Here is a 16,827-nt window from a genome sequence, read left to right as displayed (position 1 = left end):
GATACAAATGATCTTAGCCAGGTTTAGTAGTTCATGCCTTTAATCTCAGTACTTGGATAAAGGCTGAGGCAGGAGGACTGCTGTGAGTCTGATGTTAAGTCTGGGCTGTAGAGTAAGATCCTGTCTTCCTCCTCACTCCTTCTCTTCTCAGTTGGAGTTCAATAGAGACAACATCTGCTTAACCCACTAACAGCTATGATGAAAGGATCCAGTTTACCCTCAGTAAAACCAACGTAAGGCACAACTACTCAGAGTACCATATATTTTCAAAGTATTTAGGAATATTTTAATTAGAAAAATAAAGGCAATAAGATTATCTAATAGGTTCTAAAAGTACCCATGAATTAAGTCACTCACATTCCCCCCACTTAAAAAGTGAGACACATTTTTAAATCACAACGCTGTTAAACTTTTACAATAAGGAATAAAATCATGTTGTTAGGGTACAAAAATCTGAAATTCTGAGCATGAAAATAATTTATTAGACATCTGACTTTTCAAACATTAGGCCCATTGGAGACAGAATTAACATAGCTCACAGAAGAGAAAAAGTATTCCAGCCAACACCTGTTTCATTTCAGATTTCATGGGGGAGTCTCTGCATCCTGGAGGACAGCCTTACCCTAAGCATCCATATATTCGATGCTGACTGGATGGATGATGAGAGATGGTGTCACTGACGAGTGTGACTTCAGGAACATTCTTATGCACAAGAAACAGCACTTCCTGAAGCAAGTCTTTGATAATCAAAAAAAGAGGAATACCATCAAATATCACCTGACAGACAGGAAGCAGAATTATGCATTTTGGCCAATGGGTTGCTATGGAAAAAAATGTCACAATGAGATTTCTGTAAAATCAAAAGGTAAACTTTAATTAACAGCAAATTTTAATACGTGATTCTGTTACTAAAAACCAGAGTAAAGAAAATCAAATAACAAAAGAGAATTTAGGGAGAAATGCAGGACTATAATGTGAAATCATAGCTGCACTTCTTTGGCTAACTCATTAAAAATGCCAATTAAACACTTTCAGTCCATTTTTATTTTGTGAAAAAGCAGCAAATCAACATGACAAATGAGGAGGAACCTGAGTGTGCGTCCGACAGGGAAGCACACCGCTAAGTGGAGTGGAAAGGGTTTCAAAAACCCATCAAATGTCTGATCTCCAAATCTCCAGATAAACAGCACTGTTTGAGAAGTGACTCGCAGGGATCAGAGAGGTTATTGCTATGGAGACAACCTGCAGTACAGTAGCACGAGTCTTGGGCATGAAGCACAATCAGCTCAACAGAGTTAGGTTGAAAGCATGTTAAGAAACTGTGTGGAGGAGGGAGGGCAGGGCGAGGCAGAGTCTGTAAGCCAGTTGACCCAAGAACAACAGAGAGAGATCTATAACTTTCCAACTGAGACCAGGCAGAGTAAATCTCCATTTTTTTTTTTTTTAAAGAATGGCAATTAAACTTACAATTCCAACAGCCCACAAACCAAATAATAATATTGTAAAAAGAAATTCAAACTATGTTCAGAGAGCTCACCCCACCCACCATCTCATTCTGAGCACCCCGAGGAAAATAGAAGCATCCATGACTATCACAGATGAAAACAACATCAGCATCACTGGAATCAGTTTTCCCCCACTGAGGTATAAAATCTATATAGAAATCTCATACTATACTATAACAAATTGTACTTCTCATAATTCTTTTTAATTTCCTTTAAACCCTGTTTGACATAATTTTTATTGTTGTAAAAATGTTTTCATGATTCTGAACCTGGTTCCAGTTCTTTTCCACTTACTTTTCTATCAATATTTAATATTCCAGCTCCTGATTCTAGTCAGGGAAACTCTCCTTCACAAGGCACATTCAGCAGAAATGGCTGACGTGCACCCACGCTGTAGAAAGTGCATCTATCCCGAGAGCACTTGTGCGCCTGTTTTGGGATCTGAAGGCTTTGCCACTGCTCTTGATGAAGACTCTTCCAGTCTTGTAAACATCAGTGTGCACAGTCTCGCTACTTTGCAGTCTCATGTCCTGGGACAGGAAGGCTGGTTCACAGCAAGTGAAAAGCTAGGAGTCTGAGTTTTAATGGCTAAGAAACCTTAACATCCCACAGAAGAGGAAAACACTTTTCCTTTTTTGCTACTGAAGAATGTGGCAGAATGTATGCTGAGGTAGCCCAGTCAATCCTTCTTTCTTTCTTTGTTGTTGTAAATTTGGTCTCAGAATATTTCTGGAAGGGTGACATTTCGAAGAAGCCACTGCTGGGACCGGCTTCCAGTGCAGTCTCTAATGCTGGGCACCTGGCTGTCCTCTTCTGTGGCTTTATCCAGGCACTGATTGCTGTTCACATGCTGCAGGGTTAATTTCTGAAAGTGGCAGAGGGAAGCACACAGCTTAACTAGAACGTGGAAAAAGCAAACCCCTAGCACTGCCCCCTCTTTTTCTTGGAGACAGCACTGCACGACTTATCCCTGGATGGCCTAGAACCTGCTATACAGACCAGGTTGGCCTTGAACTCCCAGAAACTCACCTGCCTCTGCTTCCCAAGTGCTGGGATTAAAACTGTGCAGCACTGTGGCTGTCACTGCCACCCCTCCCCCCACCACATTGTATAGTTCCCTTAAAGTGAAAAGAAAACTCCCGGCCAGGTTAGTGACTACTAACCTAGGTTCCTCCAACATATTTCCAACAACCACTTCCATGACTTTTCATTTCTCTGTGATAAGGCTATTTAATTCTATGATTCTAACCCTTAAGCTTTTAGAAACACGGGTCCTTATACAGACTCAATACACAAGAATGCTGGAGTAGCTGAGACACAGTACACTCAACCATAAGCCAAATCCAGCCGCTAGCTATCCTCATGGTGAGGGGAGGTGCTGTAGCACACAAAAGCACAGGATCTAGACTGGGTTGCTAGCCTAGGCAACTTAGGCTTTCTCACTTGTAAAATAAATATTACAACCCAGCCCATACTTTAAGAGGCTCTGTGAGGCAGTAACAACAGAGCTGAATTATGTGGTGCCTCACAAAAGAGGCTGTAAATAATCAGGGAGGGAGATAGCTATCTGCCTCACTGTTTACACTTTACATTTGATACTTTCAGGCTCATTTTAAGAGTAAATTCATAGTGATTATGATCCACAGTGAATCTGATAATATGATCTAGACCAGAGACCGACAAGATGGACTGGTGCAGGGTGCACCACTGAGTGGTACCGACATGTCAAGTAACTGTGACCATACGAACACACGTTTATCTCATTTTTTAACCTTCATTTTAATTTAATTCTTTTCTCTGTAAGATCTTACTTAAAATTTTATATTCTATTATACTTTATATGTATGGGTGTTTTGCTTGTATGTATACCTGTATGCTATGTGTATGCCTGGTGCCTTTGGAGGTCAGAAGAGGGCATAAGATCTCTTAGAACTGAACCACCATGTAGGTGACAAGAATTGAACCTAGGACCTCTGTAAGAACAGCCAGTGCTCTTAACCACTGAGCCAACTATCCAGCCCCTGAACCATCATTGTCATGACGCCCCTTTTAACAGTTTTGTTAACTTAAAAGATAACAAAAACTAATGATGGCATCCACTTCTTTACTTCTAGTTCTGCATCACCCTGTGCTGTGTCCAAGTGAGACTTGGCAAGTGACTGTAGATGGTCCCACCACACTGACCCGAGGTTCCGTCTCACCTACTTTAACTCTCACAGATGCATGGGAACTGCACCTAGGTCACTAGAGCTGGGTGGGCGGGGACTGCTTTTCTAAAGCAGGTGGGTGTGGCTTCCTGGCTGAGGATGGGCTTTACAGTGTGACACAGTCTAGCAGCTAGGAAGCCAGATTCTACCTGCAGGCCACACTTCAGCCTTCAGTTTCGGTTGAGACAAAACCAGTGCACAATTAAGAGCCTGTTCAACTTTCCAAACTCCCTACAAAAGTGGTATCCTTCCTCGGGCTCGAGGTCTGTAGTACTAAAGCAGAAGAAAACCAAGCACAACAAGCCTGTGATTGGGCAGTTGTTTTCCATCCAATTTCTAAAAACACACATATCCTTTCCTTAGGTTCTTTTCTTTTCTAAGACAAGGCTTACTGTACGAGGCCTAGCCACAGCTGTGCTGTCAGGCATAAGGAGTTATCTCCAATGTAAACATGCTTTAAGGACAAGTGTGCGAGTGCTTGGAAGCTTTGCTTGTAACAGGTAATAACTAGTTGTTAATCTTTGGAAAAGTCAGAGTCCTTGAAGTACAATTAAGCCTTTATTAACTGGAGTACTTAAAGAATAAGCTAATATTGGAATTTTGTTCAACAAGGGCTAAGCAACACTTTAAAAATTCTCTTATTTATTGTATTAGTATACTTTCCTATCCTAAAATTAGAATGTGTAAAATGTGGTTCCATCTTAGACTGTAGCATCTCGCAAGGCCTTCTTGTCAGCATCCGGGCGTAAATACCCATGATGGGTACAAGGTGATACTGAAGCTGAGCTGACACACACTGACCTTCAGCGTTCAAGAAAACTGCTCTGTGGAAACAAATCTGATGAGTTCTTATGGTCACTTCTCCCTTATTGCCAAAAGTTGATTGCAATAAAACTCAAATAAAAGTTTGGTTGGATATAAAAAAAAAAAAAAAAAAAGCCGAGCCACAGGAGTGGGGCAGTTACGCCCAGAGTGGCAAGAGCACACAGCTAGAAACAGAGGGAACATCGGGGCCATGTGTCGTAGCCATTATTAACAATGCTAGTTACTATTAACACACAGCTACAGAGTGTAAATGTGCCTGGTGACGTGCTACAGCATCCACTCCTACAGGCAGCTGGGTACTCACCACTGGGTCATACTCCCAGAGCTGGTTGCCTTTTAGGTGGTGGCATTTGAGCATGGTGACTGGGCCATTAAGTTTGGAAACGTCCAAACAAAGGTCGTCTGTTCTAATTTCTTTGTTGGCAGTGTAAGAGAAAACCTGAAAAGCAAACATGAACCTATGTAAGCTTTAATAGTAAAAAGAAAGTACTCAGCAGTTTAGATGCCAACATTTCTACATTTTGTAGCCATGAGACAATGAAAATATCAGAATTAACTTCAACAGACACAGAGGAGCATATGAGCAGAGATACATGCCAAAACTCAAACTTAAATTTTCCCTGGGCTATTCTGAAATAACCTGGAACTATTTCAAGACACGATTTTTTGTACATTGTTAAAGTAATGGAAAGTTTCAGAAAAGCTATACCAATTTTACACAGAGTAAAGTGAAAACCACCTTAGGTCCCTGTAGGTTGAGTATATTATTAAAGGCAGTCATTTGTTTTGTTTGTCTTTTTTCTAATAAGAACAAAATAAATTTTGTGTTTAGCAATGTTAATTCGTTTGTCATAGAGGTCTTATTAAAAAATCATTAGAAGCTGGGCGTGGCTATGCATACCTCTAATCCCAATAGTCTGGGAGGCAGAGGCAGATGGATCTCTGTGAGTTCAAGGCCAACATGGTCTAAAGAACGAGTTCCAAGACATGAAGAAACCCTGTCTGAGGGTAGGCTTGGGTTGTGAGAAGAATTCATTACAAGAGGCACATAGATCTCAAGTTCAAGGCCATCCTAGTCTATATTAAATGTTGTAAGCTAGCCAAAGCTACACAGTGAGATCTATCTAAAAAATAAAATAAAATATATATCAATCATTACATTGAAAGTACCCTTCTGGGGCTGGAGAGATGGTTCAGTGGTTAAGAGCACTGACTGCTCTTCCTAGAGGTCCTAAGTTCAATTCCCAGCAACTACATGGTGGCTCACAACCATCTGCAATGGGATCTGATGACATCTTCTGGTATGTCTGAAGACAGCTACAGTGTATTCACATATATGAAATAAATAGATCTTTAAAAAAAAGAAAAAGAAAAAAAAAAAAAGAAAGCATGGGGCAGTGGGCTGCCCACAGACAGCCTGGCCTCCAGCCAAGCATAAGTCTTGAACCCCAGAGCCCCAGTTGGCAGAGATTTCCACCAGCAAGGGACAGCAGGAGTTCGGCACACCTCCTGGGCACCTGGCTCCTGTCATGTAACTACAGCCTCCCCCAGCTCCCCACCCCCACCCCTGCCATGTGACTATAGTCACACAATGTCCCAAGCTCCTGGCATCCTGGCTAGATTCCACCCCACAGTTACCTGACTATAGCCAGGTATGCTCTTCCCCACAGCTAACTGATAGCCCAGCCAGCCCACTATAAAAGGGACTGTTTGGCTCCTCTTTGCTCTCTGAGCTCTCAATTTTCTTACTCTCATCTCTAGCCCTCCTTCTCTCTCTCCCTTTGCTCCCTCTCCAGGTGGCCATGGCCGGCTTCTCTCCCTCTTTTTACCTTCTCTCTTTCTCCCTGCCTTTCTACAATAAAGCTCTAAAACCATAGACTGTCTCTGTTCATCAAGGCCTGCTGTGCTTGAACAATGGGATAGGCTTTCCCCTAATGAGCTGTGTTTAACCTCCAACCTGAAGGCCTTCCTGCACTCAAGCCACAGACAGACCAAGGACTCTCGCCAGGCACGAGAACCACCCAGCACCCCCCCCCCATCTCCTGCCCTCTTCTCATTTTTGGCCCCAGGGCTGAACAAGTGGCCCTTGGGACTTCCATTCTGTTCTCAGCTCTTCTGCGGTGCCCATTGGTGTCTGGGATGCCTGAGGCTGAGAACCTGGTGCCTAGGACTGCCCCTTTGTCCACCACCCACCGAGCTAGAGTTCTGTGGCTTCCCACAGCCAAACACCTACCAGGGGCCCCGTGGAAAGCATGCAGCAGTTCTGCATCCGCCCGCCCAGAGCTCCGGAACTCTGGTGGGATGCGGGCTTTCTCCCACTCCTTTTATTCCCCCAGCACCCACAGCCCTGCAAGAAAGTACCCTTCACCTAATACTCATTTTTATTTTCTTTAAAGATATGAAAATGTTTCCTGAATAATGTTATGGATTAAAAGAGCAAAGTAAAACTAAAAAGCAAAAAACTAAAAGTTGTTCTGAAAGTTTACTAACATACTCACCTGATTACCTCCCATACCATGACAATTAAAGATTCCAACCTTTTCATTCTCTTTTCTAGCCATGTTATCTAGACACTGATTTGTTTCCACATTTCGTATCTGTGAGGCAACGAAGACATCAGGAGTTAGAATGCTGGAGCTTAACTAGAGGAGACATGCAGATATACTAAAAGTCAATCATTATTATTTCTTTAGTGACATTTATCTCTTGAGTATAAATAACAGCTATCTAAGTGGACTTAGGGCCCACTCAATAGGAAGGAAGTCATAATTGGTAAAGACCTAGCCATTCCCATGTAACTGGTCAAGTCACAGACCCTCAGGGAGAACCCACAACTGCCACTTTCCTAAACCAGCACAGTTCCTACCTGGGCAGCTCTCGGTCCTCACTACAAAGCTTCTTTTTTAAGCAGATGGAGACCACCACAGAAAGCCACAGCTGCTCTAAATACCAAGAAAAGACTGCGATGTTCAGCCCCAAGTGATATAACCCCTGCAAAGGCTCCGGGAACATCAAGAAATGAGCAGAAAGACTGTACTAGTCAGAGAACCAGGGTTTCTGCTTCAAGATAGTGTCTTCTATATATGACAGGGAAGTTAAGTTGTACCAATGAAATCTCAACAATGTGGCTGCCTAAACATGACCTGCATAACACCAGCTGACATCCCAATGAAGATGGGGAAATCTCACAAGGTCCTACTTCTAGTTAAAGAACTGTAAATGGCTGTTTAGAGAATGGGAATCAGTTTTCTCCATTTTCACTCTTTGAGTAATAAAGCAACTCAAGGACACAAGATGCTGCTTTTGACCATCCGTCTGATAACGTCTCAGGAGACTGTTATCATTTCCTGGCCAAAGGAGCTTTGGAGACGGGCTTGTGGAAGCAGGCGTGGCATGGGTATCCATTCCACAACAGCCATTTTACTGAGTCATCAGAAGAGGAACATCTGTTTAACAGACAGTAGATGCTAATTAAATGTTAGAACCATTAGAACTGCCCAAATCATCGAGCGTTCTGCCCCACTAGCTAGAAAGGGAAAGGTCAGGTTGCATTTCTTAGTGGTTTCTTACAATACTCATGGATTAACAACTATTAGCTAGCCGGGCATGGTGGCGCACGCCTTTAATCCCAGCACTTGGGAGGCAGAGGCAGGCGGATTTCTGAGTTCCAGGCCAGCCTGGTCTACAAAGTGAGTTCCAGGACAGCCAGGGCTATACAGAAAAACCAAAAAACCAAAACAAACAAAAAAAACCTCCAACTATTAGCTATTATGATGAAACGTTTATTTTGGTTCTAAATCCTACACTACAAGTTCTAGAAGGCAGACTTGGTTGAAGACATCCTAATAATATTACCCCAGAAATAAGACTTTTCATCTGGATATGACTTGATACAAAAAAGACCACAGGCTGCGTTTCTGAGACCATGTAAAGAAGCCCAGATGGTAAAGCCTGTCACTTAGGAAGCCAGCAGGCTAGAAAAGTTAAGATGCCAACTTACCTTGACAACCATCTGCCATGAGTTGGAAAGATATCACCTTTTAATTTGTACAAACCCCAGCCCATCTAATAATGCCTAATAATGCATTCTCCAACACTGGGTCAGTTCAAAGAAAACCCTTTCATTCACCAGGCTAAGGGCATGGTTGCTCTAAATCCTTGAGAGGCATGTCACTAAACCTAGATTTCTCTCACTGAAAGGGGAGAATGTGCAGGAAAGGGGGGTGAGATGGGGGGCTCATGGTTTTACTCACTAGCATCAGCTCCCCGTGTGCTCACCTACAGCCTGAGTTTCTCTTTGCCCTCTTTCCCCAAGACTACCACTAACAGCCCCTGTCTTACTCTCAACCAATACTCTATTAACCTGAATACAAGGGGACTTCTCAAGCGTCAACACAAAATTCCACCACTCTCATCTGACCTGTACTTGATCCCATCTCTGCTTTCTATTCTGTTCCAAGAGATGAACTGCCTGTGTTCCATTCTTTACATTAAAACTCTCCCTCTGAATCCCTCTCCTATCAATAAAATGTGTGAAAGACCCAGTGTAAGCATCACCACAGCCAGTTCCTAGCAGACAGCCCAGAAGGGTTAAGTGCATTCACACTGCTGTCAAACAGATCTTCAGCACTTGGCAGCTTACAAATCTGAACCACTTTAGCCACTCAACAAAGCATCTTCTCTACTTCTATCTGTTTCTGGCGGCCTCTACTTTCTGTTTCCATGCACAGCTATTATAGGTACTTTACAGAAGTGGAATTACACATAATTTTTGCCACCAGCCTACTTCACTTAAGCAAAATATCTTCAAAGTCCATTTATGAGGCAGTATACATCGGGATGCCTGTCCTTTAGAAGGCTGGATAATTTCCCACTGTATGTACATGCCACTTTTTGTTTACCATTCATGTATCTGGAAATCTGAATTGCCTGGGCCAGTAGGTTTGTCAACAGTGCTGCCATGGAACATGTCTGTCCCTAAGATCCCTCACACTTGGAAGTCAGGTCACCACATCACACGATGGCTCTATTTTACTTGAGTGCTGATCAAGAGCACTATCACTGAGTCAGATCCCAGTAATGCAGTGTTAACTTTCTGAGAACTCCGTTGTTTTCCAGAGCATTTTATAGTCCCTCCAACAACATATAGAGGACCTGACTCTCCCACATCTCTGCCTATACTTGCTGCTATTTTTGACAGAAATTATCTTAAGGTGTGGGAGGCTGGCTTGGTCAAATTTTCTCTTTAGGTCATTCTCATAAGCACAGGTTTCTTTCCTTTTTTAAAAAGTAGCTAACCCACTTAGACATTTATTCAATACTGGAATTTAAGTCTGAATCTAATCATGACCACCAACCCTTAGGCAACAAAAAGTGCTTATCATTGTTCAGGCTTGAAGGCCAGCATCTCAGTAAGGTTCTGACAGACTGTCATATTAAAAAGGACCCGTTGTATGAAAGTAGTACCCACAGGTGCGTCTCAAAGTTACTGACAGCACATTATCAAGAGTCCTTAGACAAGTACACCACAGCCTTGCACACCTTGCACAGCCTTACACAGTTTCCAGGCTGGCAGATAAGTCATCCTGACTGGACTCAGGAAGCCAGCTAATGGCGGCCACAAGCACATACAAGACTCAAACCTCTCAAAGTTGCATTTACATTTTTAAGATTTGTCTTCTATTTCTGTGCACTATGTATGTGCCTGCTGCCCATGGAAGTCAGAAGAGGGCATCAGAGCCCCTAGGATTAGAGTTCTAGGTGGTTGTAAGCACTACGTAGGTGCTAGAAATCAAACCCAGGTCCTCTGCAAGGGCACCAAGTGCTTGTAACTACAAAGCCCATTCTCCACCAAGTGTTTTACTTCTTTTACCATTACTCCCAATTTTTATAAATGATGGTCATCAGCCCCATTCTCACATAAATTGCCTTGTATCTAGGTGTAGCATAGCTCCAAGGAGATCAACACATTCTTAATAAAATGTTTAAGAATCCTGCTATAACCAAGGCTTCAAGCTGTACCAGACCCTGAAAAGTACCTGGGAAAAACTCAGCACACAGTTTTATTTTTATAAAAATTAATAAATTTTCTCCCCTTTCTCATATTCTCCTCTACCTATTATCCACTTTGTCTACATTACTTTATAGCAAAATGGCTTGCCTTGCAAGATTAGTAAACATTCAGGATTTATGTTTCCCCCACTCTCTTGAAGCACCAGAGTCCCTAATACTCTCGTGGCCACTCTACCAATGCTGAGGCAGAAGACACTAACACCATCTCTGACCAATTCTTGATACTCATGTTATTGGCATTCAACATTAGTTGAGCACTTCTGTTCACTCAAGTCTTTGAGATATCACTCTCCTGCTCTTTTAACTTTACCGTCTACTTTTTTTGTTTTGATTTTCCAGCAGGGTCTCCTTATGTAGCTTTGGAACTCACTATGTAGACTAGGCTGACCTCAAACATGCAATCCTGCCTCTGTCCTCCCAAGTATTAGGATTAGTAAGGTCTATGGCTTCCAAACTATTCCAGTTGCCTCTGGCTGGGTCCTCTATGCAGTATATGTATATGTATGAGAGGGTTTATATTTACAATGATGACTACCTTGCTTGTCAGTCTTCACTTTGAAATGGAATCTTCCACTTTCTCTTTGCTATTTGCCACTGCATAAACCTGGCTAACTGACCCAGGAACGTCTCCTGTCTCTGCCTCCTATCTCACCACAGAAGCACTGGGATTATAGAGACAAACACCAGTGTTCAGTCTTGCATGAGTTCATGGAATCTGAACTCAGGTCCTCATGTTTGTGGCTCAAACGCCATGCTCACTGAGCCACCTCCCTAGTTTCCCCTTGTTATGGTTTTATTACCTGCCTGCTTGTTTTCTTGTAGACAAGGAGCTCCCTACTGTTTCTGTAACATCAAGTACATACTTATCTTAGGAACCTTTGCATTCCTTCCTCCCTTGCTCTGAAACTTTCACCTCAGCCATGTATACGGCTTAGTTAGTAACTTCCTTCAGGTTTCTGCCCACAAATTACCTTAGGGGGTGCCTTCCTCAACAACCCTACACAATACAGCATGATTTCATGCTCTGTCTCATCCACTCTAGCCACTATCTGAGATGCCCAATAAAGATCAACAAGAGTGGGATTTTCACTTTATTTTATGCCATGTAGGCACTCAAATAGTTGTTAAATGAATAAAAACCAGAGAAGAAATCCCTACTTACAGAGATGGGGTTACATACTCTGAGTGTCAAGGAGACTAAAATCGGAGGTATGGCTGTGGCCTTCTTGTATCCATGTGCAATTATGCTTACAAAAGGAAATCTGTTTTTGACTTCTATTACAAAACAGATGGATTTCCCCTCTACTTGGGTTTGTAATTTTTTTCTATGTGAGTTTGTCATTCGATGGCCTGTGTTCAACTGCTACAACAGGCAGCACAGACCTACTTCCTGACCTATCAACCCAATGGAAACTGTATGTTTTCCGAGCGAGGGGCAGGAAGGGAAAAAGCACAGTATCTACACTAGCAGGTAAAAAGGAGCACGTAAGTAACACAAAGCCAGTTTCACCAACTGGCGAGGCTAAGGAGCACAGCAATGACTGCCCCTAACTGCATACCCCAGGGGCTGGAGGATACAGACTTTCAGTTTGTGAGCAATATGGTTTCTAGGACAACTGCTCAATCCTGGTGCAATAGTATAAAAGTGACCCAAGGCAGTAATAAAGCACGGGCATGGAAACAGGCTGGACTTACCCTAGACACGAGTGTCCCATCCCCAACAGAGACAGTCAATATAGCCTATGCTCCTCAAAGAACCTTCCCTTTGCCCTCTCTGAAATCCTTCAGAGATTTTAACTTAAGAGTGTCTCAGAAGAAAATTATGCCAAATTCCAACCACAGAAGTTTATTAGAGGAAGGAGGAAGGGAAGGAATGACCGACTATAATGTAACAAGGCAGAAGTCCTGTGTCCCCTGGAAAAGACAGACATGTAGACAATAAAGAAGGGCCAATAACCAGAAGACAGTCGGTAAGTACTATACACATAATGCTATCAAGGGACTCATGAAGACAGCAACGTTTAAAGTTATAACAACTATAAAAAATGACCTTTACCCCACAGATCAATAAAAACAAATTCCTTTAACACACTTCCATACATCTTTTCCTATATGATTGTTATGAGCACCTAAACTGATGCTAAATCTATACTAGGCTGTTGAAAATTACCACCTTGAACTAACAAATAGGATCTTAGGAACTTAGATTACTAGAAAAAGACAGTTCAGGTCTTTATGGTTTAATAGGCTAGAGTACTCTAATGAAGGAGTAGTCCAATATTTTTGCTTCAAAAATTTGGAGCGGGAGTAGTCAATTTACAAGTGGTAAAGTACTCATTAAGTAGTAATTCAGTGATGCACACAAGAATCTCTAAGGTGACCATGGAAACAAAGGCATGACTACCTCTAACAGGAAGTCAACAGATGAGAATACAAAAAAAAGTTCTTGGAATGAAGGGAGGAAAAAGTTACTATAGATTTATGGAAGATGGTTGGTTTTCTTCCAAGAGAAGAAATAACTCAGACTTGCAGGAGAATTCTGACTTAAGAGACTAAACTTTTAAACAATGTTTTTAAAAGACCCAAGTCTAGTCTAAGAAAGATCAAACTGATTTGTTTTTGGTGGGGGGAGGGTATTTCTAGTATAACTCAAATTCAGAGATCCACCTGCCTCTGTCTCCCACTGCTCAGATTCAATGCAGTGTCACTACACCTGGCTCCAATTTGAGTTCTCAAACATAGAACAGAGGTCTAACTAGACATAAACAAACAAACAAACAAACAAACAAATAACTGACATATTATAAACAAGATACAAGAAACTGTTTACTGTCAAGGTCAAGGTCACTATAACAGACGGCAACATCTTTTTTCACACTAGATCTTTTAGTATAGGCATGTACTGGGATTAAAAAGTACAACTAATTTGCAAATTTGTCTTATTTATAAGCATTAATAAGCCAATTATTTCAAGAAAAATAATGCTGAATTCTAAGAGAAGCAACATAGAGCATCACAAGACACAAACATGTATTTCCCCATTTCCATGTTAAAACTGTGAAACTTAGAATTCTCAAAGGAAAATAAACATGTACCCCAAATGTATGTACAGAAGTGTGTCAACCCTCCTCATCAAATTATTGTCACTGAAATTTCTCAGGCTTTGACCTGGAGTAACCCAAGGGTATTAGCTTTAGAAGGTGCAGGTTTCAAGTAAATGGCTTAGCTTGTTAAAAATACATACACTGATGACATTGCTACATTTAATTAAAAAAATGATTCATTTTAATTTCTGTGCATTTAATCAGCATGTATTATGCCTAGTACTCTTAGGGGCCACAAGAGAACACTGGATTCCCTGAAATTGGAGTTAAAAGATTTCACCTTATGAGGCAAACTATTTCCTTACCCATACTTGAGGTTAAATACACTTTAATAACGAAGGTACTTTAAGAACCTTAGAGGTTAGAAGTTTCAACTTCTTAAAGACATAACAACTATACAGAATACATATTACACATATACTTGTTTTTACCTCTCCCAATGAGAAATAGTGACGAGGAATTTGAGAATCAGGGTAAATATTTTCTAGGTACCAAGAGAAAGGTTTGCATTGTAGTTTACGTCTTAGACCAAGTCTTGATGATATATCTCCATAATCTACCTTTGTAACACCTGTTGAAAGAAAGAATTGACTGATTTATTAGAGTTCTGATTGGTAGCACATGTCTGCCTATATGCTCATCCTCACAAAGCAGCTGAACGGGAAATGGGCAGTTATTAGGTGATATATGAGCTCTAAGGGTATGCTAGGGACCCACCTCCCAGAGTAGAAAGCAATGATAAAGCATGTATTTTAATTTTTTTCAAAGAAAAAAATGTGAGAATGCAACACATACTAATATTAAACAATAATAAGCTACATAGGGATCAAAAAACTTTAATGTACATTAAGGTAAAAAAAATTCTATTAAGATGTTTGTTGTAAATATTAAACAGTACAACTATTTCCAGTCAGCTTTCTCTCCTATAACTCACTGAACTATGTTCACACCCATCTGAATCTTGAAGAATTCTAACTGAACATTCAAAGCAGAATAGAAAGTATCAAGAATACTTTCAGACAGGCTTACTGCTGAGAAGGAGAAAACAAACACAAAAGCCCGATTATTCTTGTAGAGAACCCTCTTGAGGAATGCTATGGGCTCCGTACTGGCTTTATGACATGAGATGATTTCGTAAAAGCCCTATACATGCAGCATGGAGGGCCTGCTTATGGAGGCTGCTCATAACACACTTCTGAGGTGGCACTGTTTTATGGGGCAGGGGATGTGGCTCAGTTGGGAGTACCTCCTGAGATGGCTTAGTGGAAAAAGATTCTTGCTAACAAAACTTGAAGACCTGAGTTCAATCCCTGGCATCCATATGGTAGAAAGAGAGAATCAACTCCCACAAGTTAAATGTGGAGTTCACACATGAACTGTGGCACAAGTGTACCCTGCTCAGATTAAAAAAAAATTATAAACATATAAAAAGAAAAGTAGGGGCTGGTGAGATGGCTCAGTGGGTAAGAGCACCCGACTGCTCTTCCCAAGGTCCAGAGTTCAAATCCCAGCAACCACATGGTGGCTCACAACCATCTATAACGAGATCTGGCGCCCTCTTCTGGAGTGTCTGAGGACAGCTACAGTGTACTTACATATAATAAATAAATAAATCTTAAAAAAAAATAAAATAAAATAAAATAAAAATAAAAAGAAAAGTATACTCTTGTATAAATCATTCAATATACACTAACCTGGAGAAATTATATAGAAGAAATTCTTGAATTCATCCATCCATACTTCTGCAAGCCGCCTGTTATTCTTATTGATAATCTGGCCTGTCCCTCCTGGAAATGTGTAGGGTGTAGCTTTCCGAAACACATGACCAACATGGGAGCATGTCACTATTTCCAAAGTTCCTCCACACTGCCAAATCTGAAAAGAGCAGGACACGGCTTAGTGACTTAGTGACTATCTAACAAAGGCTCCTGTAGGATTCATGCATAGTTTTCTCTTCAATGGAAAGGGCTTTGGCTTTTATTTAAAACCATGAATGGAAAAAAGCTCTAGTTACTGGTAAATTTTCCCTAAAATGTCTCCAAATTATCAAATCTGACTTAAAGAGCAAAGCACACTGTGTTGGACATGTAGTTTAAAATTCAGAGCACACGCCTGGCTATGGTGGTCTATGCTGCATTTAATACCAACTCTCAGGAAGTAGACAATGGATCTGCACGAGTTAAAGCCACCCTGTCCATTTAGAGAGTTCCAGGCCAGCTAATATGACCCAATGAAACCATCTCAAAAACAAACAACAAAGGTTAGGGCTCAGAGATTCTGCTCTGGTATATAACCAATATTGCCCTAGGATCAAATGTTTTGCAAAATCTTGGTCAAAATCAGATAAAGATTAAGAATAGATCATAGAAGAGTAAGATGTCTTGCAGTTCTTTAAATGCAGATGATGATGTCAGCAAGGACACACGATGTCAGAAATGCTCAAACATGTTTGATGTGGCTTACGATTTAACACACACACACACACCCATGATCGTGGAGTACCCAAATCTTTTCTATTTCTGCCTCTCAACTTGTGCCACTGATAACATATCACATAGAACAGACACCACCATGATTTCTTCAACACACAAAGACAGCACATGTCCTACTCTATTTGTTCAATCAATGCACACATGGAACAAACAGAGAATCAAGAACAGACTTATATTCTTGATTCAAAGCAATTGTTTCAAAATATATTTTTGTACCATAAGGAAACTATATTTACAATTAAGATCCACATTTTGAAAGAAATCTGCCTTTGTTAAATATTCAGTCTGTCTACCTCAGGTTTTCCCAGGATTACACTGTGTTGGATCAGAGCTGGATGGGATTTCCTGAAGCTGTCATGCTGCTCCTCTCCTTTACAGGCGGGCAGAGTCATTGGTAGTGAAGCGAGTGCTTCCTGCTTCCACCTACAGCACACTCGGGTTTTGTCTCTACTGTAAGATGCTATGTGTTAGCAGCTATTAGCAGCATAGGTTACCATCTAACGTGCTGATAGTAGTAACACGTGGGTTGGATGAACTGAAGAGTAATTCCAGAATGTTGTACTCTTCTCTTCTTTTCTGTGGTGGATGTGTATGCATGTGTGTGGGGGTCAGAGGTTAATGT

General features: G+C 41.3%; 1 protein-coding gene across 5 annotated transcripts in view; it reads right to left on the bottom strand.

Moving 5' to 3' along the window:
• Positions 1 to 459: 459 nt before the first annotated feature.
• The window catches only part of Galnt1 (polypeptide N-acetylgalactosaminyltransferase 1), an 85,226-nt gene continuing 68,858 nt past the window's right edge, over positions 460 to 16,827 (bottom strand). For all 5 annotated transcript variants that reach the window (XM_029471856.2, XM_085833648.1, XM_029471855.2 and 2 more), the window contains 5 exons: positions 15,408 to 15,588; positions 14,145 to 14,284; positions 7,036 to 7,134; positions 4,842 to 4,976; positions 460 to 2,370 (listed from right to left, as the gene is read on the bottom strand). In XM_029471856.2, coding sequence (XP_029327716.1) covers positions 2,224 to 2,370; positions 4,842 to 4,976; positions 7,036 to 7,134; positions 14,145 to 14,284; positions 15,408 to 15,588 — 702 coding nt within the window. In that variant the 3' untranslated portion in view covers positions 460 to 2,223. The remainder of the gene's footprint in view (positions 2,371 to 4,841; positions 4,977 to 7,035; positions 7,135 to 14,144; positions 14,285 to 15,407; positions 15,589 to 16,827) is intronic.

The sequence above is a fragment of the Mus caroli genome, unplaced genomic scaffold (assembly GCF_978045245.1).
Source record: "Mus caroli unplaced genomic scaffold, Mus_caroli_1 scaffold_19, whole genome shotgun sequence".
Classification (NCBI taxonomy): Eukaryota; Metazoa; Chordata; class Mammalia; order Rodentia; family Muridae; genus Mus; species Mus caroli.
The sequence above is the reverse complement of the archived record's forward strand: the minus strand, read 5'-3'. Positions and strand labels throughout refer to the sequence as shown.